This window comes from Phyllostomus hastatus, unplaced genomic scaffold, assembly GCF_019186645.2.
Source record: "Phyllostomus hastatus isolate PE091 unplaced genomic scaffold, TTU_PhHast_1.1 phas_scaffold_129, whole genome shotgun sequence".
In the NCBI taxonomy this organism is placed as follows: Eukaryota; Metazoa; Chordata; class Mammalia; order Chiroptera; family Phyllostomidae; genus Phyllostomus; species Phyllostomus hastatus.
The window spans coordinates 33,172,589-33,198,243 of NW_025334009.1; the positions used below are offsets into that span (position 1 = coordinate 33,172,589).

At 35.5% G+C, this 25,655-nt stretch overlaps 1 protein-coding gene across 5 annotated transcripts in view; it reads left to right on the forward strand.

Moving 5' to 3' along the window:
- The window catches only part of NCK1 (NCK adaptor protein 1), a 77,617-nt gene extending 52,533 nt beyond the window's left edge, over window positions 1-25,084 (forward strand). For 4 of the 5 annotated variants that reach the window (XM_045856927.1, XM_045856929.1, XM_045856928.1 and 1 more), the window contains 3 exons: window positions 188-431; window positions 22,234-22,946; window positions 24,442-25,084. In XM_045856927.1, coding sequence (XP_045712883.1) covers window positions 206-431; window positions 22,234-22,946; window positions 24,442-24,636 — 1,134 coding nt within the window. In that variant the 5' untranslated portion in view covers window positions 188-205 and the 3' untranslated portion in view covers window positions 24,637-25,084. Of the gene's footprint in view, window positions 1-187; window positions 432-2,478; window positions 2,592-22,233; window positions 22,947-24,441 lie in introns of those variants that run through there. The other variant, XM_045856930.1, reaches the window with a different exon arrangement.
- Window positions 25,085-25,655: the final 571 nt, after the last annotated feature.

Below are 25,655 nucleotides of genomic sequence, written 5' to 3' on the forward strand. Positions count from 1 at the left end.
CCTTAAAGTCTTTTTGTGTGTTATTATTACAGCTACACCAGTTGTGTTTTGATTAGTATTTGCCTGGTGTATTTTTTCCCCGTATTTTTTCTTTTAACCATTCTGTACTCTTAGGTTTTTTAGATGTATCTCTTTTGAAAAGTATGTAGTCTAAAACCTTATAAAAATAGTTTCTATGTCGTTACAGTGCTGAAGCTACTGAAAGATGGCAGAAGAAGTGGTGGTAGTAGCCAAATTTGATTATGTGGCTCAACAAGAACAAGAGCTGGACATTAAGAAGAATGAGAGATTATGGCTTCTGGATGATTCTAAGTCTTGGTGGCGAGTTCGAAATTCCATGAATAAAACGGGGTTTGTGCCTTCTAACTATGTGGAAAGGAAAAACAGTGCTCGGAAAGCATCTATTGTAAAAAACCTAAAGGATACCTTAGGTAAGTTATTTTTGTATTAAAACAGCAAAAATACTGTCTTTTAAGCAGATATTAGTGTTTGGTTCTTTGTACAGAATTTTGGTAACAGTGGGCAGAATTGACAAGAAAAGGTTAGGACTGGAATTTCAGCTAGACAAGGTAAGTTTGGCTCATAGCACGTGTTCAAGTCAGGAGACCAGGGAACATCATGCTAGTGGACAGTTTCTGTATATCTAACTCTGGTGGGACTGGTCAGAATTCAAAGATCAAGCTGTTGTGGTGCAAAGGAACAGAATTGGACGGATTTATCAGGGGCTCTTTAACTACGAGTGCCCAGTGGAGTTGAGGCAAATTCTGCACCTAATTGAGAGGGATAAATGAGTGAGATGCAGAATTGCCTCCTTGAAATTAAGGCAGTTTATTTTGCTCAGCACATTGCTGTATTTTAACATCTACTGGCTTACATTTTGAACTTCACTTTTAAAAACAAATCATGTTTTTCTTACAGTTGACAAAAGAATTTTAAATTGTGGATCACTACTATAGATTAGCATTTATAAGGCTGATCTCTCTTCTATTTTGTTTCTCTTTTTCTCATTTCTTCTTCTCTAACTGTAACATTTGTTTGTTTTTACAACTCTCATTAGGGCCAGAAATAGTGGAACCTGCTCCACATTTGACTTGGCTGAGCTGATAGGAAGGAAATATGCCCAGATGAGGAGTGGCCTCTTTTTTTTTCTTTTTTAATTAAATTCTCCTGGCTTACAGGAAGGAATTGGGAGGGTCAGAATTTTATTTTTTTGTATTTAGACAAGCATGCAAACATTCTGTTACTTAATGGTTCTTTGTATATAAATGGAAGAGAAAGTAAAATTTCTCCTTGTGACGATAGCTTGGGAGTAATATAGTATGACTGAAAAATATAAAATATTATTAATTAACTGCTTAATTTTAGTTTTTATTTCTTATTTAACATTATTTTTATTCTAGACTAGAGTGTTCTTTCATTCATCAGCAATAGAAGACCTATTTTTTACCACTGTAAAACAGCAAGAATTTATAGTACAATTCAAAATAGGATATAAAGTATTAGAATCTTGATTTCTGAGCTAAAAACATTCCTCGTATTCTAAATGTAATTTAATACATGGAGTTATTCATCTGAATTTTCATCTTGACATTTAAGTGCTGTATGTGAGGTTACCTTTTCTTGAGATTTTAAGGTTTTGCAGATAAGACCATTATTATTAGTTTTAAAATGGAAGACAAGTCAGAAAGATCTTTTCCTTGAGTAGCTAAAAATTACCAGAGTTAAAACCAGGAATACTCATTAATTTGTAATACTGGACATTTATTTAAAGCATGTTGATTAGAGGCATTTGGGATAATTAAGGTAACTTCTGTGAAGAAAGTATGCCTTATAGTGATGAAGGCACAGAAAGGACTAGGACCACATCTAAATAGACATTTTTTTTTTTTTTAAAGTATGCTGGTATCCTGGAAATAGAGCAAATGTGAAAGTAATTAACAAAAGGTAGTGAAAAAACTAATACCATAGAGCAAAGAGGAAAAATTTCCCAGGTTTAGGTATTACTGCATACAATTTTTAAAGCCCAATTACATACATTTTTTATTATTTGTTTTAAGTTAGTGATCTGTAGTTAGCCTGTATAGTGATGTAAATCCAGCTTTTGCATCATAACAGCCTTCTCTCCTCTCAGAATTTCTGACCGCCTTTCTGGTGACTTAAATGTACCATATAATTAATGGATTTGTTTCACAATGATTGTGCTGATGGAGTGGCATTGTTTGAAAGTTGAGAAAAGAAAACAAAGGAAAAATGAATATGTGAATATATTTTCAGTTGTTGAAAATATATGATGTAAAGCTTCTTCTAAAATAAGAGTGAATAATAAGGTCACCTTTGTGGCCATCATGATATACTTGTTTTACAGGTTCTGTTACAGTCGGGGGCGGGGGAGGGGGGAATTTTGGAAAGAGAGGAGCCTCAGAAAATCTTCCTGTTGCCTGGTTGTGGGCCAAGTCACATGGATAGGGTGTGGGGAGTTTCAGTGTTGCAGAACATACCAGGAAGCTCACTGAGAATTATCTTGGACTGTAACAGACTGACAAAAGAAAATATCAAAATGGATTGGTTAAACGTCTTTAAAGATTTTTTCAGTAAGTTAATTTGTTTATTAAATTCATAGTTTTCTTGTAATTTTCAAATTAACATTTTTACTTTTGTAATTTAAAGGAAAACTGTATGAAGAGAACGTGTTGGGGTTTATGTAGGCTGGTGCTTTATGTTGTTAATGGAACATTAGCTAAATAAATGATTGGTGATACATCAAATATTAGTAGTTTTGACTTGATTAGTAAAATAGTTTTAAAATGTTTTAATATCACTGTTTAATAAATAGAAAAAGAATATAAATTGATTTCAGTTTGATGCAGTTCTAATTCAGTAACTTTGTACTTAGAATAGACATTTAAAGTGATTTAAATATATTGTAAAGATGTTAAAAACACAAGGAAAAAGGATTAGGTGAGCAAATTCTTTTATTCTCAACAAGATTTTAACATCATCCTAAACATTTGAATTAATATGGTATTATTTTAGTACTTTCTATTTAGATTTTAGAGGAACAATGTAGATGGTAACATTTAATAAAAGCACTAGTAAAGGAAATGTTTTAATTTAATCAATGTAGGATTGCTAGAAATTGCTCTTTTGGTAAATGTGAAATTTGATAGTTTGAAATGAGTACTGAGAGCAACGGCACGCAAAGAAAATGTAAACATTGAAAAAATAGTAAATTCTTTGGCTTGTTTTTGAGTTCAGGTCCTAAAGTAATACTAATATTCATAAGGGCCTGATCTTTCTATCTGCCGATGGCCTGTTTATGATCTTATGACAGTGAAGTTGATTTAGTGTTTGGACATTTGCTTGATCTTTCCAGAAAAATAAACAGAGGAATTGTTGTAGACGTCTCTGATGTATAACGAGTCTAAAGAGACAAAGAGTAACCTGTTGAAATTTCAGAGAAAGGAGCAAGCACTTTGTTGACAAAGAATTGTAATTGTAATATTAAGACTCTTGTTTATTTAATTAACTTGAGTAGCCAAGTGAATCCTTCTGCAATATATGTCTTTTGTTTATGTTTTGGGATGTTATAAACATTCTTAAATCTGCTTCTTTGGTTAGTGATCCTTTTAACAACTTTATTGATTAACTTATTTATTTGATTACCAGCAAACTTTTATTGAGAGCCTACTGCAAGCCAGGCAGAAATCATAGAATGAAAAACTAACACTCACAGAATTTACATTCTGATGGGGAGGGTGATGGTGGTGGTTATTTATTAATAATACAGAGGATTTCATATCTCAGTTTGTTCATAAGTGATATTGACTATAAATTAACCAGAAATAGTATAAAAAGAATATATTGTTTACATAGTAATTCAATATATACCATCAATATAATAATAAAATTATCATTCTCTCTATTGAGTCTTAGAAAGTTGATAGTTAATCCCAAATAAATTTGTAGGCTCAGGGTCAAAATCTGTGATTTGCAGCCAAAATATTCCTTTCCTCACTACCTGCAGCAAACCAAATTTATATTTATTTTGCTTTTCAGCTTGTCAGAGTAGAGACAGGCTATTCACCCACTTATTCCCTGCATGGACTGATAAAGTTGAGAAAATAATGTGTGCTTCTTGTGTGGTAGCAAGAATACCTTTGACAACAAAAAGTGCACATATATTTCAGATTAAAAATAATAAAAACAATTTCTCTTATTTCATGTAGATAAAAATGAATAAATAGATAATATATAAAAATTAAATAAAAACCTGTAATAGAAACAACATCATATATTTGTATTTAGAATTCCTTAGTCTACTTTCAGATACTCCACTGTCATGTGGCCAAGGGTATGTGACTAAACTTTACCAATGATTCTTTGTTTGTAAATGAGAGAATTGGGCAAGACTGTGGCCCTGGAAAGTCCCTTTGAACTCTAGAAGTCTTACAGTCTTCACAAACAACTGATCAGTCCTACATATGCCATAGAAATCAGGGGGAAATCCATAAAGGAGAAACTGGTTTTGAAGAAGTACATAGAAGCATAACAGAATTACAGAAAGAAGAATACTTTCATTAGCCTCATTCTATTTATTGAACATTTATTTACTTAGTGATTTAGCCAGAGGAAGAATAACATGCTTAACATAAAGAACTAATGCTAGAAGGATGACAAATACATTGGGTTCAGAAATATATTAGAGCCCTGGCTGGCGTAGCTCAGTGGATTGAGTGCAGCCTGCGAACCAAAGTGTTGCAGGTTCGATTCCCAGTGAGGGCACATGCCTGGGTTGCAGGCCATGGCCCCCAGCAACCGCACATTGATGTCTCTCTCTCTCTCTCTCCCTCCCTTCCCTCTCTAAAAAATGGATAAATAAAATCTTTAAAAAAAATAAAGGTGGAGTCTCTTTAAAAAAAAAAAAAAGAAATATATTTGAAAGCTAACTTAGTTGCTATGGCTCAGTGGATTGAGTGCTGGCCTACAAACCAGAGAGTAGCAGGTTCGATTCCCAGTCTAGGGCACATGCCCTAGGTTGCAGGCCAGATCCCTAGTTGGGGGTGCACAAGAGGCAAACATACATTGATTTTTCTCTCCCTCTCTTTCTGTCTCCCTCCCCTTCTTTCTAAAAATAAATAAATAAAGTCCTGTTTTTAAAAAAGAAAGCTAAAAACTTCAATAGAAATAAATGAAATGTATAAGAACAGACAGTAATGTAAAATTGCATATTAAGTTTTTAAAAGAAATTGAAAATTTCTTGCTGAGAATCTTGCTTGGCAGCAGCTTATATGAATAAAAGACTAGTAAGAACTGTTGTGATACTGTAGGTGCTAAAAGATCTCAACACAGTTAATAATGGCATTGATTCAGATTTATGAGGTGCTAAGGTGAAGGGATGCAATAGCTTCTTTATGTGTATCTGGCCAAATAAAATATGACTTAGTTTGTCTACTTTGGATAGACATACTTTCACCGTGGTATTGAGAAACTGAGGTGCTTCTAAATCCTGCAGCTACTATACAAGGATTTGAAAATCAGATTACATAAAGGAATAGTTATGGGTACAAAGATTTACCTTAGGAAGAGGACAACTATCATGTGAAGATGGACTGTCCCCAGTGCTTAACCAAATTTGTAAAAACTTTTGAGGAGTTAACAATGTATCTATTGTTTTGGTCAAGTGACAGTACTGTAGGAAGAGAAAGGGTAGAGCAGTGGTTAGGAGTAAGGGAAAATTGGAAGGTATACTAACACTTTTGGGTTTTTTTTTTTAAACAAAGCTAACAATAAAAATGAGTACTTCAGACTTGTGTACATCCTTTGTGTTTAGGCCTGAGTGTTTCCCTCCACCTGGTCATGTATAGGAATATGATGTTACAGTAAAGGTTTAAGTATTTTTTAAAATGTAAATGCCAGCACTAGAGGTAGAAAAGTAATAACTACCATTGCTTATAAACTATTTTTTTTCTTTTTTCCCCTCCAATACACCCTTAAGTACTTTTTTCCCCATTTTTTCTCTCCTCTTTATTTCTCTCCAGCCTGCACCTCCTCCTCCCAACAGCTCCCCCCACTTTAGTTCATGTCCATGGGTCGTACATGTAAGTTCTTTGGCTTCTGCATTTCCTATACTATTCTTAACCTCCCCCTGTCTATTTTGTACCTACCATTTATGTTTCTTATTCCCTGCATGTTTTCCCCCATTCTCCCCTCATCCCCTCCCTGCTGATAACCCTCCATGGGGTCTCCACTTCTGTGACTCTGTTCCTGTTCTAGTTGTTTGCTTAGTTTTTGTTTTTTAGGTTCAGTTGTTGACAGTTGTGAGTTTGTTTTCATTTTACTGTTCGTAGTTTTTGATCTTCTTAGATAAGTCCCTTTAACATTTCATATAATAAGGGCTGGGTGATCATGAACTCCTTTAACTTGACCTTATCTGGGAAGCACCTTATCTGCCCTTCCATTATAAATGATAGCTTTGCTGGGTAGAGTAATCTTGGATATGTAGGTCCTTGCCTTTCATGACTTTGAATACTTCTTTCCAGCTCCCTCTTGCCTATAAGGTTTCTTTGGAGAAATCAGCTGAGAGTCCTGTGGGAACTCCTTTGTAGGTAACTATCTCCTTTTCTCTTGTTGCTTTTATGATTCTCTCCTCTTTAATCTTGGGTAATATAATGATGATGTGCCTTGGTGTGTGCTCCCTTGGGTCCAACTTCTTTGGGACTCTCTGAGCTTCCTGGACTTCCTGAAAGTCTATTTCCTTTGCCACATTAGGGAAGTTCTCCTTCATTATTTGTTCCAATAAGTTTTCAATTTCTTGGTCTTCCTCTTCCCCTTCTGGCACCCCTATGATTCGGATATTGGAATGTTTAAAGGTGTCCTAGAGGTTCCTAAGCCTTCCCTCATTTTTTTTTAATTCTTGTTTCTTCATTCTTTTCTGGTTGAATGTTTCTTTCTTCCTTCTGCTCCAAAGCATTGATTTGAGTCCTGGTTTCCTTCCTATCACTATTGGTTCCCTGTATATTTTCTTTTATTTCACTTTTCAAAGCCTTTGTTTTTATCCTCTATTTTGCGACCATACTCAACCATTTCTGTGAGCATCCTGATTGCCAGTGCTTTGAACTCTGCATCCGATAGGTTAGCCATCTCTTCAGTGCTTAGTTCTATTTTGGAGTTTTGATCTGTTCTTTCATTTGGGCTATATATTTTTGTCTCATTGCACCTGTTATGTTGTAACGAGCAGAGCCTTAGGTATTAGAGAGGGAACAGTGCCACTTGCTTGGCTCTTAGCCAGCTTTCAGTCACTCCCCACCTACCCACAAGCAAACTGGGCCCTTCTGTTGCTGATTTTCCAGGGGGGTGGATTTGTGTAGTTTGAGAATCCTGTGGATCTCTCCAATAAACTGGACTTTGAGGCTGGGAGTTTCTCCCACTGCTGTAATCCCCACAGATTTTTACAGCCAGAGGTTTGGTGGCTTTATTTTCCCACACTGGAACCCTGGGTTGTGCTGTCTGCCTCACCCCCATTTGATCCTTCCCCTTTGTCTGCATGCAAATGTGGGACCATTTGCCTCATCATCGCCGATCCTCCAGTCCTCTGCCTCCTTGCAGGTCCTTTCTATCCTGGCTGCCCATCTCCACCCCTCCTACCAGTCTGGATGAATATTTCTTCTTTAATTTCTTGGTTGTTGGACTTCCATACAGTTCGATTTTCTGGCAGTTCTGGTTGGTTTTTGTTTTTAAATTTGTTGTCCTTTTGGTTTTGTTTGTGTGAGGAGACAAAGTGAATCTACCTATGCCTCCATCCTAAACTTAAAAAATTATTTTAAAAAATTTTATGAGGTAGGTTCTTAATACACGCCATCATTACACAAGCAAGGAAACTGTAGTTTAAAGAAGATTAAATTACTGGATCAAGATAAAATTAGCCAGTAAATAGCAGGATGAAAATTTAAACTAGGGTCTCTTTTGCACCCACTATGACTAAAGAGTAGAGGAAGGTTAGAGTCAGATAAGCAAAGGATTAGAAAGAGTAAATGCAAAAGGAACTAAATGAGATTAGGAGGATTATGGTGAACTAACTGTGAAGTTGGGGAGAATTTAGAAAAAAATACCTGAGGGACTCTGCTAGTATAGTGATCCAATAGTTGCTGATTATAAGATGCTTTAGAAATTAAGAGGTGCTCATACTTTATATTTGCATATTTTAGTAAAGTACTTTCACATCTACTCTCATTGCTAGAAGATTGGGAAAACTGTTTTGTAGCAATGGAAGCAAAGGGCAATAAACAGGCCCTTCTAAGGAATTGTAAAAGTAGGGTAAAAAAGCAAGTTATAGATTATGCATGCATTTGTTTGTCATTCACATGATAAATGGTAATGGAACATTTAATATGGGAATAGATAGATGATTTAAAACATGGTGTTTGATCTCAAGGAAGAAAATTTTGGTATACGGAGTGTTGAGCATTATAGTAAAAATATTTACAAAGAATAGTAGTAGCATAGAGAAGGAATATATTAACTCTGTTTTGGGGAGAGATAGGGAACTCTTTGGTGAGAAAATACCATGACTGAGTCTTGAAGAATGAATATAGTGTTTTAAGGCAAAAAAGCATTGTGTGCAAAGGTTCATATCCTTGAAATAGAATGGGGGTTTTGCCGGGTAACTGAGGAGCTTGTATGGCTGTAGCATTAGGTGAACAGTTTTGAGGTTGAAGACGTGCTCACAGAGATCACAGAAGGCTTTTTATTGCACACAAAATGAAAATGCTAAGTTTATATTCTTTCCCTGAAATATTTCTTGCCTCCAAATTAAAGTAGGTTGTTTTTGATATTTTCCCACTTGCCACTTTAATTGTTGGGTCTGTCCAAAAATTATTCATTCTTTTTCTGGCAATGTATAATTAGTCTTAGAGATTATCTTAATCAGAATTTATTTTTTTAAAGATTTTTAAAAAGATTTTATTCATTTATTTTTAGAGAGGGAAGGGAGGGAGAGAGACAGACAGACAGACAGACAGACACACCAATGTGTGGTTGCTGGGGGCCGTGGCCTGCAACCCAGGCATGTGCCCTGACTGGGAATTGAACCTGTGATGCTTTGGTTCGCAGCCCGCGCTCAATCCACTGAGCTACAACAGCCAGGGCTCAGAATTTATTTTTTAAGTGGGCACACAATGCAATATACAGATCATGTGTCATAAAATGTATACTTGAAACCTGTATAACCTTATTAACCAATGTCACCCCAGTGAATTTTCTTAGAAAAAAATCATTTTGGAACTAGTTATTTTCAGGGTTAAAATTTTGTATTTTCTTTTATCAATATTCAATTTTAATCAGCTTAACAAACATTGAACATCTGCTGTGTACACAGTTGTAAAGTATAGGAAATGAAAAAGATCAGTGAGACAGAATGCTCTTCTCCAGGAGCTTATGCTCAAGTAGAGGGGTTAACACAGGAAGTGTTATCAAAGAAAGACTTCAGAAGTATAAGCTGCTAGGGTGCTTGAAAAGGAGAATGTATATCAGTGAGGGTGAGAAATGAAGGGTGTTGAGAAACAGAGTACGAAGATGAATAAAATAACAAAGTTATTTGAAATGGTACTTACTGATTTGGGCAAGAAACTAGCAAAGTAAACAAGTCATGAAGGTAGAAATGGCTATTTGGGGGTTGACTTAAGGGGCCCATTTTGTTAAAATTTAGGGTAGTTTCAGTACAGGGCATTATAAAAAGATGCTTTTATATAACATGTTTCACAACACTGTCATGGTAAGTGGTGTGTTCTCCATTTCTAAGCTCAGAAAAATAGCTTGCTCAAGATTCCAGTTAGTAAGTGATATAGCTGGAATTTGAACTCAAAGTCTGATTCAAAGCCTGTGCTGTTTTCAGTAGTCTATACTGTAAGCTGGGTAAGGAAGGCTGAGGACATTCTAGAGGGCTGTACATTCTAAGCAGAATATTTCTCTTAATTTGAGAGGCAATGAGGAGCCACCTTTGGCTCTTGAGCAATAGCGTCATGTGATTGCAGCTGTGTTTTACAAGAAGATGAGTCTGGATGGGTGGAAGCAGGACAGAATGGATTAGTAAGAAACTAGTTTAGAGGGTGGTGAAGGCTCAAGCACAACATAATAGGCCTGTACTAGCTAGCATATGAATAGTAAAACTGGAAAGTGTTGGCAGAAAAGACCTGATAAAGCAGAAAAGATCTTAAGGATTAGATGTGGGAATCTTTTTTTTTCTTTTTAAATTACAGAGATGTACAGTATTATCAGGAGTATAATCCTATGATTAGACATTAATATAACTTACAAAGTGATTACCCCCCAAATCTAGTATCCATGTTACACCATACATAGTTATTACAATATTACTATGTTCTCTGTGCTCTAGTTTACATCTCTAACTATTCTATAAATACAAATTGGTACTTCTAAATCCTTTCACGTTTTTCACCCATTCCCTACCCACCCGTGCTCCCTCCAATCCCCCCACCACAACCTTTTTCCCATCTGGCAACCATCAAAATGTTTTCTGTATCTATGAGTCTGTGTCTGTTTTGCTTATTTACTTTGTTCTTTAGAATTCAATGTGGGAATCTTTTAAGAAAAAAATTTTATGAGATAAAATTTGTATAACAAAATTAACCATTTGAAGGTATACAATTTAATGGTATTTAGTACATTAACAATGATGTGCGACCATCGCATCTAATTGCAAACCATTTACCCAAAAAAGAAACCCTTCCCTATTAGGCAGTCATTCCTTCCCTATTACCTCTTTTCTTAAGCCCTTAGCAACCACTAATCTGTTTTCTGTCAGTATGGATTTACATATGTTGCCTGTTTCATGTAAATGTGACCTTTATATAATATGTGTCCTTTTGTGTCTTTTTCTTAAACTTAACATACTGTTTTTCAGGTGCATCCATGCTGTAGCATGTATCACTACTTCGTCTCTTTTATGGTTGCAAATGTTGCATTATGTGAATACCACTTTGTTTATCCATTCACTTGTTGATGGACATTTAGGTGGTTTTTACTTTTTGGTCATTGTGAATAGTGAAAGTGTGAAGACTTGTGTACAAATATTTGTTTGAACTCCTTTTTTAGTTATTTTGGATATATACCTGGAGTGGAATTACTACATCATATGGTAATTCTATATTTAATATCTTGAGGAACCATCAAACTATTTTCCACAGCAGTTGTACCATTTTACATATTGACCAGCAGTGTAAGAGGAGTTCCAGTTTCTCTGTATCTTCAGCAACACTTGTTATTTTCCTTTTATTTGGTTTGGTTTAATTTGGTTTGGTTTTATTATTGCCATCCAGTAGATATGAAGTGGTGTCTCATTGTGGTTTTGATTTGCATTTTCCTAATGCCTAATGATGTTGAGCATCTTTTCATGTGCTTTTGGGGCATTTGTGTATATTCATTGAAGAAATCTTTATTTCAAGTCATTTGCCTATTTTTGAAATAGGATGCTTTTCTTTTGACTTATAAGAGGTTTTTTTTTAAGATTTTATTTATTTATTTTTAGAGAGGGAAGGGAGGGAGAAAGAGAGAGAGACAGACAGACAGACAGATAGACATCAATGTGTGGTTCCGGGGGGGGCGTGCCCTGCAACCTAGGCATGTGCCCTGACTGGGAATCGAACCTGAGACACTTTGGTTCACAGCTTGTGCTCAATCCACTGAGCTACGCCAGCCAGGGCTTGACTTATAAGAGTTTTTATAATCCTTATCAGAATTTGATTTGCAAATATTCTTTCCTAATTCTGTGGATTATCTTTTCACTTTTTTAAGTGTTCTTTGCACAGATGTTTTATTTTTTTTATTTTAATGAAGTAAAATTTATCTTTTGTTTGTTTGTTTGTGCTTTTGGTGTAAAATCTTAAGAATTCATTGCTGTATCCAAACTTGTGAAGGCTTTCCCCTATGTTTTCTTCTAAGTGTTTTAAAGTTTTAACTATCATATTTGTGTCATTGATCTGTTTTGAGTTACGTTTTGTATGTGTGGTGAAATAGGAGTCCAACTTCATTCTTTTGCATGTGGGTATCCAGTTGTCCCAGCACTATTTGTTGATGAGACTATTGTATTTCCGATTAAATGGCGTTTGCCTCCTTGTTGAAAAATCAGTTGACCATATATGTATGGGTGTATTTCAGGGCTGAATTCTATTCCATTGGTCTGTATGTCTGTCCTTTTATGCTAGTACCACACTGATTTGATTACTGTGGCTTTGTATTAAGTTTTTAAATTGAGAAGTGTGGGTCCTCCAACTTCATTTTTATTGTTTAAGATTGTTTTGGCTATTTTGGGTTTCTTGCAATTCCATATAAATTTTAGGATCACCTTTTTTGATTTCTGCAAAAAGGGGCTGTTGGAACTTTAAGGATTGCATTAAATATGTGATACAATTTTGGATAGTGCTGCCATCTAAAAACATGGTCTTTAAACCTATAAGCACAGAATATCTTTTCATTTATTTATATTTTTAATTTCTTTTAGCAATTTTCATAGTGTTCAGTGTACAAATCTTACACCTCTGGGATTACATTTATTCCTGCATGTTTTATTCTTCTTAATGCTGTTATAAGTGGAATTGTTTTCTTAATTTCCTCTCAACTTGCTCACCACTAGAGTATAGAAATACAACTGATTCTTGTGTGTTGATTTTGAATCTTGCAACTTCACCAAATTCATTTATTAGTTTGAATTTCTTGTGGATTGTTTAGGATTTTCTGTGTATAAAATCATGTCATTTGTGAATGAGGATTATTTTACTTCTTTCTTTTCTGCTTGGATATCTTTTATTTCTTCTTCTTCCCTAATTGCTCTGGCTATCATGTCCAGTACATTGTTCAGTAGAAATGGTGAAAGAGGGTAACCGTGTTCTATTCTTAGTCTTAAGGGGAAAGCTTTCAGTCTTTTCACTATAGAATGTGAACTATGGGTTTTTTCATAGATGCCCTTTAAGAAAAATTCTATTCCAAATTTGCCCACTCTTTTTACCATAAAAGGGTGTTAGACTTTTGTCCAGTGTTCTTTCTGTATCAATTGAGATAATTGTGTAGGGTTTTATTCCTCTTTATTCTGTTAATGTGATATATAGCATTGATTTTCATATGTTGAACCTCTTTTACCTTTTTTGGACAAATCTCACTTGATCATGATGTACAATTCTATTAATATGCTGCTAGTATATTCAGTTTGCCAGTATAGATAATCCTTACTTTTTTGTAGATTCCATATTTGTGAATTTGACTACTTGATAAAATTTATTTGTAAGCCCCAAATTGATACTCATGATGTGCTTTAGAGGACATGTGCAGAGTGACAAAAATTTTGAGTTGCCTGATGTACATGTTGCCAGTTGAGGTTGAAGAAGATTATACTCTGACTTCTTGTTTCAACTTTTATACATAAATTGGTGTCCTTTTCACAGTCTGCTTACTTAGTGCCGTGTTTCTGCATTTATGTCCTTTTGGGGGCGATTTTGCTGTTTAAAATGGCTCTAAGCATAGTGCTGAAGTGTTGTCTACTGTTATTAGCCTAAAAAAAACAAAACAGGGACTTCTGGCCAAGATGGAGGCATAGGTAGACACACTGTGCCTCCTCGTACAAACAAAAGGAGGACAACAACAACAAATTTAAAAACAAAAAAAAACAACCAGAACTGACAGAAAATTGCACTCTATGGAAGTCCAACAACCAAGGAGTTAAAGAAGAAACATTCATCCAGACTGGTAGGAGAGGCAGAGATGGGCAGCTGGGTGAAGAGGACTCAAGGCAAGGCAGTGGCTGAAGGACCAGGGTGGGTAAGCCAGCAGCTGGTTGACAGGGTGGTCCCACATTTGTGTGCAGTAAACTGGGAAGAACGACTGGGGAGTGAGACAGACCATGCAGCCCAGGGTTCCAGTGCAGGGAAATAAAGCCTCAAACGTCTGATTGAGAACACCTGTGGGGGTTGAGGAGGCAGCAGGAGAAATTCCAAGCCTCACAGGAGAGTTTGTTGGAGAGACCCACAGGGTCCTAAAACATACACAAACCCCAACCACCTGGGAATCAGCACCAAGAGGGCCCAATTTGCTTGTGGGTAGCAGGGGAAGTGACTGAAAACTGCTAGAGAGCAGAGCAAGTGGCACTGTTCCCCCTCAGACCCCTCCTCCACATACATAGTCACAATGCAGGGATGTGGTGGGTTGCCCTGCCCTGGTGAACACCTACGACTCCACCCCTTACTACATAACAGGCACATCAAGACAAAAAAAAATGGCCCAAATGAAAGAACAGTTCAAAGGTCCAGAAAAAACACAGCTAAGTGTTTTTCTTAGCTGTGTTTGTGATGAAGAGGCAGCCAACCTATTAGATACACTGCTGAAAACACTGGTTATAAGGATGCTCCAGGAACTCACTGGGTATATCAACAGCATAAAAAAGACCCAGGCAGCAGTGAAGGTTGCATTATGTGAAATAAAGAAAAGTATGCAGGGAACCAACAGTGATGGGAAGGAAACCAGGACTCAAATCAATGCTTTGGAGCAGAAGGAAGAAAGAAACATTCAACCAGAACAGAATGAAGAAACAAGAATTAAAAAAAAAATGAGGAAAGGCTTAGGAAGCTTCGGGACATCTTTAAACGTTCCATTATCCAAATCATAGGGGTGCCAGAAGGAGAAGAGGAAGACCAAGAAATTGAAAACATTGGAACAAATAATGAAGGAGAACTTCCCTAATGTGGCAAAGGAAATAGACTTTCAGGAAGTCCAGGAAGCTCAGAGAGTCCCAAAGAAGTTGGACCCAAGGGAGCACACACCAAGGCACATCATCATTATATTACCCAAGATTAAAGAGGAGAGAATCGTAAAAGCAACAAGAGAAAAGGAGATAGTTACCTACAAAGGAGTTCCCACAGGACTCTCAGCTGATTTCTCCAAAGAAACCTTACAGGCAAGAGGGAGCTGGAAAGAAGTATTCAAAGTCATGAAAGGCAAGGACCTATACATCCAAGATTACTCTATCCAGCAAAGCTGTCATTTAAAATGGAAGGGCAGATAAGGTGCTTCCCAGATAAGGTCAAGTTAAAGGAGTTCATGATCACCCAGCCCTTATATGAAATGTTAAAGGGACCTATCTAAGGAAAAGATAAAAAACCATGAACAGTAAAATGACAACAAACTCACAGCTATTAACAACCGAACCTAAAAATAAAAAAAATAAAATAAAATAAAAGATAAACTAAGCAAACAACTAGAACAGGAACAGAATCACAGAAATGGAGATCACATGGAGGGTTATCAGTCAGGGAGCACGGGGGGAAAGGTACAAAGAAGAAGTAGCATAAATGGTAGATACAAAATAGACAGGGGGAGGTTAAGAACAGTATAGGAAATGGAGAAGCCAAAGAACTTACATGTACGACCCATGGACATGAACTAAAGAGGGTGGGGGGATGCAGGTGGGAAGGGGTGTGCAGGGTGGAGAGGAATAAAGCAGGGGAAATGGGACAACTGTAAAAGCATAATTATAAAAATTATTTCAAAACAAAACAAACAATTGATTTGCCTTATGAAAAGAATATGCATGTTAGGTAAGCTTCATTCAGGCATGAATTCATGGTTAATGAATTAACAATTTATATTATAGTATCTTCAAAGAGAAACACATAAAATAAGTTTTTATGATTGTTGAACAAAAATGTTGTGAACAGAGGCTTATAGGACCTAACCTGTATTTTTCCTAGGAGTAATGGTTCAGTATTTGCATATTCAGTTATTCATGGTGACTTTATAGAACATAACTACCATGAATAACAAGAATCTACTATTTGGTTGAGGATTTTTACATACATATTTATATTTATGAGGGACATTGGTCCATAGTTTTCTTGTGGTGTCTTTATCTGGCTTTAGTATTAGGGTAATGCTGGCTTCATAGGACAAGTTAGGAGATGTTTGCTCCTTTTTTTGTAGAAGTTTGAGAAGGAAACGTTTGGTAGAATTCACATGTTGAGTTATCTGGTCTTGGACTTTTCCTTTGTTGAGAAGTTTTTGATTAGTGATTCAATCTTTTACTTGTTGCACATTTTCTGTTTCTTCTCTAGTCAGTTTTGGTAGTTTGTGTATTTCTAGCAGTTTGTTCTGTATTCTGATTTATTGGTGTGTAGTTATTTATAGGTCTTACTCTTTTATTTCCATAAGGTCTTTAGTAATGTCTCCATTTCTGATTTGACTAATTTGAGTTCTTTTTTTTTTTCTTGGTCAGTCTAGCTAAAAATTTGTACATTTGCTGATACTTTCAAAGACCAACTTTTGGTTTCATTGATTTTTTTTGTTTTTATATTCTTTGTGTTTATCTCTACTCTAATAATCTTTTTTCTTTTTTTTTTTTTTTGAAGATTTTATTTTCAGAGAGGGGAAGAGTGGGAGAGAAACATCGATGTGTGGTTGCCTGTCATGCGCCCCCTACTGGGGACCTGGCCCACAACCCAGGCATGTGCTCTGACTGGGAATTGAGCCTGGGACACTTTGATTCATAGTCTGGCACACAGTCCACTGAACCACACCAGTCAGGGATGCTCTAATCTTTATTATTTCCTTCCTTCTGCTAGCTTCCTTTCTGTTCACTTGATCTTTTTCTAGTTCCTCAAGGCATGAAGTTAGATTGTTAATTTGAGATTGATTTTCTTTTTTAAAGGAGGCTTTTAGAGTTATAAATTTTCCTCTGAGCCCTGCTTTGCTGCAGCCTATAGGTTTTGGTATGTTATGTTTTCATTTTAATTTTTCTCAAAGTATTTTGTAATCTCAATTGTATTTCTACTTTGACTTATCAGTTGTTTGACTGTGTTGCTTTTATATACGAAGGGGGGAGGCAAAAAAACAATTTGTTTATAAAAAATTGTGTATTTATTCTTACACATTTAAACTTCATTTACCTTCAAAGTATTCTCCATTTGATGCAGTACATCTATCAAAACATTTTTTTCACTGCTCATATTAGTTTTTTAACTTAATAATTTTGATGCCCGTTAGTTGCTTCTACTGTTTTTGTTTCACCTCTTCCACATCAACAAAATATTTCCCTTTGAGGATTTTTTTCATCCAGGGAAACAAAAAATGTCTCTCGAGGCAAGATCGTGTGAATAGGGAGAGCAGGGCATGGGGGTCATGCTATCTTTAGTCAAAAACTGCTGACTACTCAATGCTGTGTGGGCAGGTGCGCTCATAAATTGCTTATTATGAAATGTGCAAATGCACTGAAAGAGCCTTCAAAAAAAATTCACTGAATCTGTACCCAGCCTCTCACAACCATGCCAGGTGGTACATTGATACAGATAGGTTCCTAGAACACTTAACCTAGCAGGGGAAGCCTATACTACAAGGTGCCCACCCTCCAGAAGATATTTCTGTTTTTTGGAGGGGTTCCCCCTTGTATTTGTGAATTTTTAAATGTTCCTTTCTGTTACTGATTTCTATTTTCATTCAATGTGCTTAAAGATTTTATGTGATCTCACTCTCTTTAAATATATTGGGGCTAATATATATTTTATCGTGGAGAGTGTTTCATGTGCACTGCAGAAAAATGTGTATTCTGCCGTTGTATACCGTATACATCTGTTATATACTGTATGTATATAACATATACATATAACATATATACAGATGTATACATCTGTTAGCTCTAGTTAGTTTAAGTCCTCTATTTCCTTAATCTTTTGTCTAGTTCTATCCATTAGTGAGAGTGAGGTATTGAAGTCTCCTATATTGTAGGACTGTCAATTTTTCCTTTTAATGCTGTCAGTGTTTGCTTTATGTGTCTTTGGGCTGTATTATGGTTGTGTATATAATTACAGTTATTACATCTTCTTGATAGACTGACTCTTTTAACAATACGCAATGTCCTTCTTTGTCTCCTGTAACAAGTTTTGTCTTAAGAGTCTGTTGTCTGATATAAATATAACCATCTCAGCTCTCTTTTAGCTACTGTCTTTATGGCATATCTTTTTCCATTCTTTCACTTTGAAATCTGCATCTGTGGATCTAAAGTGTCTTGTAAATAGCACAGAGTTGTATTATGTTTTAATCTATTCTGCTTTTTAATCCAACATTCTAATCCATTTATATTTAAAGTAATTACTATTAAGAAAAGCGTTTTGCTATTTTGCTACTTGTTTTCTGTGTGTCTTATACCTTTTCCCTCCTTCATTTCTTTATTACTGCCTTTTGTAAGTTATATTTTTCTGATGTACCATTTTTTTCTCTTCTAATTTTTATATATATGTGTGTATATGTGTGTGTATATATATATATATATTTTTTTAATTTAGTTCTTTTTTCCTCATTGAGTATTCTGGGGATTATAATTTAAATTTTTATCAGTCAAGTTTGAATTAATAAAAACTTTGCTTTAATGGTATTTAAAACTCTTCTTCTTTACAGTTCCATCTTATACATTATGTGCACATTAACCTAGATTTGAAATTATTGTTTTATATATTTGCATATTAAATCATATGGGAAAAAAGAGGACTTATAAGTGAAAAATGTAATACTACTGGCTTTTATACTTACAAATGTAGCTACCTTTATCATTGTTCTTTATTTTCTCATGTTTTTCAAGTTACTGTGTAGTGTCCTTTCCTTCTGGAAAGTGTCCTTTCCTTCCAATCTGGAAAACTTTTCTTTTGGTTTTAACATTTCTTATAACACAGGTCTAGTATAACAAACTCCTCCACTTTTTGTTTATCTAGGAGTGTCCTAATTTTTCCTTTAGTTTTAAAGGACAATTTTGATGGATATAGAATTTTTGATTGATAGGTTTTTGTTTTGTTTTGTTTTGTTTTTTCACATTCTACCCCTTCTGTAGGGTTTATTGTTGCTTCTTACTGTGTGTTCTTATTGTTTGCTTGTTACATAACTTTTCTAAACTATTTTTGTAACATCTATTCTTTGTCATGTGTGGCTACTGAAGTTCGTTTTGTTTCCTTATTGATTAACTAGTGTTTTGACAATTTACTTAAACATCTGGAACCAAAAGAGAAGGGGAAAAATATCCTTTCAACACTTAGCCAGGCCATTTGTAACTCTTCCTTAGTCTTTACTTACTGCTTCTTCAGATCATGAAGGTCAACCAAAGGTAAGAGTTTAGGGCCTTCTCGGGCCTTTCCTGAACATGTGCCCAGCCCCAGCTATGTCTGTGGCAATCCTGATTCTCTGGTATACACAGGATCTTTTGAAAGCCCAGTTCTGGCTGGTGCGGCTCAGTGGATTAAGTGCCAGCCTGCGAACCAAAGGGTCGTAGGTTCTATTCCCAGTCAGGGCACATGCCTGGGTTGCAGGCCAGGTCCCCAGTTGAGGGCATAACAGAGGCAACCACACATTGATGTTTGTCTCCCTCTTTACTTCCCTTTGCCTCTCTCTAGAAATAAATAAATAAAATCTTTAAAAAGTAAAAGTTCTTATTACCCAGATACAGCCTTACCTATACTCTTCCTTCCTAGGGTTTTCAGTGTTTGTCCCATGTCCCAATTGTTCCTTGCCCCAGGCTGCTGTATCAATTAAATGATTTCAGCAAAGATGCTCGAACCCTGGAATGCTCCAAAGTTAGGTTAACCAAGGCAAGTCATTGTGCTGGTCCTTCAGGTAGCTGAAATAGGTTGAAACCCACAATTACAGTTCTTTGAGAATAAGATCTGTGGTGCTCCTTCTGCCATTAGGAGTGCAGATTATTGTTCTCACAGCCACTGCTGATTTGGGATATAAGTGATGGTTGGCAGGCAACTTAAAATACCACAACTTTCTTTTTTCACTAAGCCTTGCCCTAGTTTTTATAAGTTTTTTACTAGATTTCAGAGTTGTGCAAAAATTGATTCTGATAGTATTTGCTACCTCATTAATTATTCTTTTTAGAAGGTTGGTAGACTAGAGTTTTCTACTCCGTAAAAACCCCCGATGTGGATGATGATATGCCATTAACCAGAAGTAAGGAAATTGGGAGGGAGGGAGTTGATTTATGGATATTTTATTTGAACATGGTATTTGTATTTGAGGTGCTGATGATAAAATTTGTAGATGTCTAATGACAATTGGAATTATAGTGTTTGAATTCTCAAAAGCTAGAGCTACAAAGAGACCTTGGAACCTTCTACACAGAAGTTACAAAGAATGGAAAGTATGATTTCCTTGAAGTGAAGGGGAAGTCCAAGCATGGCATCTTAGGAAACATTTTCAGACAAGGAATCATTTCACTTACTCATTCCACAAGCATTCACTTTGTTCCTACTGCTAGTGTCGGTACTGGCAAGCACTGGAGATAAAAGGTAGTAAGATCCAGTTTTCTGCCCTCAAGAAGCTCGTTCTCTTAGTAAGGAGATAGACAAGTAAACAAATAGAATGCAGTTTTATAACAAGATTGAGAGGAGCTTAGACAAAGACACACAAGAATATTTAAACAAGTCAGTAGGGAAAACAGAAGTTAAAGGAGAAAATGATGGAGAAAGTAATCAGATATCGGTTGCTGCATAGAGTTGGAAAAGACTGAGGACTCTAAAAGATACTGATTGGCATGGAGGAGATGACACACTTTCATAAGAATGGTTTAAATTGAGTAGTTTTGATGTGGAGATAGATGACCATATTAAAAGGAGTTAGGAGTAAGTGGTGAAAAAGTTGAAGGAAAAAGGGAAGACCACTTTTTAAATAATGGCGTATTTTAAAGGGAGTAGCGGAGGTGAAGTAACTTTATTTTAGAGTAGAAGCCATCTGAGTGTTGATTTTAGAGAATAGAAGAGATTGAGTAAAGAGGAAACAAGGATGGCCAAGAGTCATAAAAGAGGCAGTAAAGATGATATTAAGAACCTACAAGGATACAAACTTAGGTGAAAAAAAGAAGAGAGTAACAAGAAAGTTTTGAGAGAGAGAAAGTATTTGAGAAATTTTACCTAGGAATAGTTTTCTTGGTAAAAGTAGAACACAAAATCACATGCTCAGAAATGAGTAGTGGTGCCCTGGTTGGGTGCTCGCTTACTTTAGTGTCATCCAGTACTCCAAATGGTTGCAGGTTAAGTTCCCGGTTAGGGAACCTATAGGACACAGCCAGTCAGTCGATGCTTCTCTCACATCAATGTTTCTTTCTCTTCTGTCTCTGCTCCCCTCCCTAAAAGTAACATCCTCAACTGAGGATTAAAATTAAATAAAAAATAAAAACAAATGAGCAGTGGGGAAAATGCTTGACTAGTGACGATGTTGCATACATCTGTGATGGTATACCATTTGGTGGTTTTCTCTTGTTTTTCAACAAGTATTTATTAAGCATCTATTGTCAGATGCTTAGGATTATATACATGAACAGACTAAATAAAAATCCCTTCCCTTGTTGAGCTTACATGTGAATGGAGTGAGGGAGGCAAACAAATAACTTATTATTTTTAAATAAACATGAAATAAATAGAGCAACCTGGGTCTTGGAAGAAAGCAAATGAGAATATTACCCAGACAAAACTATAATTTTATATTGCATATATCAAGTTGTAAGTTGTTATTTTTATTTCTGTACAGCTAATTATAAAATCTAGATTTGAAAAATAAGATGGGTTTTTTGGACCTTTATGTACTTGGATTGTAGATATGAGGGAAATAATTTATTTACATTTAGGAGAAAATGTGTTAGTTTAGGACAACTTTATAGTTATGCAGTTATTTCAGGGCTTTCGACAAGAAAAAAGATGAGGTGAACTGTCAAGTAATAATTGCAGTTAAGTGTTTGGTTATAAAAAGAGAATTGGTAAAGGGGATGGGCAAAAGGTACAAATATATAGTTATAAAATAAATTAGTCATGAGAGTGAAAGGAGGGGAGGGAAGGAGGGGTAAGAAAAAAGAGAAACAGAAATCTGTTTAAGTTTAAGGCTTAAGAGAACTAGAGTTGAAGATTTTTTTTTAAGATTTTTTATTTATTTACTTTTAGAGAGGGAAGGGAGGGAGAGAGAGAGAGAGAGAGAGAGAAACATCAGTGTGTGGTTGCTGGGGGTCATGGCCTGCAACCCAGGCATGTACCCTGACTGGGAATCGAACCTGCGACACTTTGGTTTGCAGCCCGCGCTCAATCCACTGAGCTATGCCAGCCAGGGCTGAGTTGAAGATTTTTTAAAAAATAATAAATAAATTTTTTTTAGGTTATCATTGTTTTACATTCTCTTCTCATTACTTTTTTTTTTTTTCAATCTGAACAGGCATTGGAAAAGTCAAAAGAAAACCCAGTGTGCCAGATTCTGCATCTCCTGCTGATGATAGCTCTGTTGACCTAGGGGAACGTCTTTATGACCTCAACATGCCTGCATATGTGAAATTTAACTACATGGCAGAGAGAGAGGATGAATTATCATTGATAAAAGGGACGAAGGTGATCGTCATGGAGAAATGCAGTGATGGGTGGTGGCGTGGTAGCTACAATGGACAAGTTGGATGGTTCCCTTCAAACTATGTAACTGAGGAAGGTGACAGTCCTTTGGGTGACCATGTGGGTTCTCTGTCAGAGAAATTAGCAGCAGTCGTCAATAACCTAAATACTGGGCAAGTGTTGCATGTGGTACAAGCTCTTTACCCATTCAGCTCATCCAATGATGAAGAACTTAATTTTGAGAAAGGAGATGTAATGGATGTTATTGAAAAACCTGAAAATGACCCTGAGTGGTGGAAGTGCAGGAAGACCAATGGAATGGTTGGTCTGGTGCCAAAAAACTATGTTACCATTATGCAGAATAATCCTTTAACCTCAGGTTTGGAACCATCACCTCCACAGTGTGATTATATTAGGCCTTCACTCACTGGAAAGTTTGCTGGCAATCCTTGGTATTATGGGAAGGTCACCAGGCATCAAGCAGAAATGGCATTAAATGAAAGAGGGCACGAAGGTGATTTCCTCATTCGTGATAGTGAGTCTTCGGTAAGTTGGTTTTCAAATGAAAATGGGAATAAAGCTCTGGGTATTGAAAAAAATAAATAGAAAATTGGAGAGATCAACTGGCTTCCCTATAAGTGTTCTGAAGCTAAAGTCAATGTTCTTTCCAACTTTCTTTATTTTGAATAAAATATAACCCTAGCAGTGATACTAAACTGGGTTATTTGGCCTTGTCTAGTTCTATTGGTTTTTCATTCCTGAAATATTTGTTTGTTGCATTAAACTCAAAACTGGGAAAATATAACATTGACTTCTTCACTGAGAGTAGAACAGTGCAGTAGACAAAACTGGGAAAACATTTCTTAAATTACATATTAGATGTACTGTCATCCATATAATAAAGGAAATTTTTAAATTTTAAAAGTTGATATTTAATGTCTTCATAAATTGCTTGTTTTGAAGTTGGATAGACATTTATGTACCTAAAAACCTTTCACAGTATTTAAAATGCATTTGTAATAAAAGTTAAATTTTATTCTAAAACTAATAAAACTCTAATACTAATAAAACAGTAAAACTATAAAAGCATAAAAATTTAATAATAAAATAGTTACATGGACTCTTTAGGTACTGTATAGAATATTAGAATTTGATGTTATTCATTTCCCTTAAAAAGTGGCCTTTATTTTTCCTTGATAAAGGATACCACTGTGTTTTCACTTTTCAAATCATGATTAATATTGGCTTTGTGTGTAATTGAACAAAAGTGAATGTGTGATTGTACAAAAAGTTGAAAGAAAGAAGAAAATCTCTCAAGTGTGTGTGTGTGTGTGTGTGTGTGTGTGTGTGTGTGTGTGTGTGTGTAAGGGAGGAAAGAGAGAGGAGCTAGAGAGTCATTGAACTGCCAATGTGAGGTTCAGGAAATATGGCCTATACATGCATATAACACCCCAGAAAGATCAGGTAGTTGATGATAGGGAGGAAGAACACTGTAGTTCCCTCTGTCTATCCACCCTGTCACTTGTTTACTTTTTTTTTTGTCTTGTTTAGGCATTTGAGTTTATGACCTCTCATAAGTGTTCACATTATTTCACATTTTTGTCTTTCATCTTTGAGAATTCAGAATATTATTTCAGCTACTCTTAGCTGTTGGGTACTAATTGAAAAGGGGTGGATGTCTTCGATTTTCTTATGTGTTTCTCTAGTGGTCTGACTGGAGAGGAGATAATAATAGCTCTAGATGTGCTTCAGATGTCAAACTAAAGGATTTGCTGTTGTGTTAGGTAGAACATATTAGTTAAGAGACTTTGGAGTCTGACTGGATTTGAATCCTGTTAACTACATAGATGATCTTGGACAATTTAGCTTCTCTCAGCCTCTATTTCTCACCTTTAAAATGAGCTTGTTTTGAGGCATAAATAATTTAACATATAATACCTAATACTTAGTGTTGATATTCTAGCTATTATTAGTTTAATATAAAAATGCTAATAGATGTCTTTCAAAGTGTTTACCCTACATGTTTTTTTTTCTTTTTTAGCCAAATGATTTCTCAGTATCACTAAAAGCACAAGGGAAAAACAAGCATTTTAAAGTCCAGCTAAAAGAGACTGTCTACTGCATTGGGCAGCGTAAATTCAGCACCATGGAAGAACTTGTAGAACATTACAAAAAAGCACCAATTTTTACAAGTGAACAAGGAGAAAAATTATATCTTATCAAGCATTTATCATGATACTGCTGACCAGAAGTGACTGTTGCACAGCTCTAATTCGTCATGTAACTGAAGACTGAGAAAACGTCAGTACAATCATGCTTGATTGGATATTGCTGTTTCTAACTCTACATGAGAATTGACTATAATACATAAGTATTTTTATTATAACTCAGCCCATACATATATATACTATGTATGCAACCCATCTGCATAAGCAATTTCTTTTCCTTGGTCTTCTGTGTTATTGTTTTCTTTACTATTTTTCTCTTTGCTTCTAATATTAAGGTTTTATATCTTGAGAAAATGATGCAGATCGAATGTCTTTATATGGAAGAATTTCTTATATTGCCTTTTCTTTATTTCCTTGTAAGGACACCATATTAGTCACTTCCTCAATGGTTTTTCTTCATGTAAAATTATATCAATATATGGCATATGCTAAAATAAATTTCTTGGAGAGTGTTAATCTTTTTTGTGACTAAATAGCAATAATAAATGGAAAATTAGAAATTATTTTCAGGTATTTGTCACAAGCCATTATAAATATCAAATCAGGTATGTTGTGTCTGACATTATTTTTAAAAATTCATTCATTGTCTTCACTGTAATTCAAAACAAATGGGACATAGCCTAGAAAATATATCTTATACAATTTGAATTTACAACTGTTAGAAACAAAAATATCTACATTTCTAAGAATTGTTTTCTTTTTGGTCCTTCTTTCTCATTTAGTTATTCAAGAGAACAAAGCAATGTTCAAACTGTAAATGGAGGCTGTAGTGTTTTTTTTTCTCGTGTTATTTTACTAGAGCATCCTATATTATAGATATAATATATCTGTGCCAATGTAAGATAAGAAGCTATAGCCAAGTTTGGGGGAAGTAGGAGGCAATGAGATACTTGGTTTCCCCATACCCCTATGCCAAAACATCAGTCATTATCGGGCATAGTATTTCTACTATTTAAATTTCCTTCTTTCAGCTTTGAGTTCTGTTCACTGGGACACTAAAATTGATGTATACCTGAGGAAAAGATGG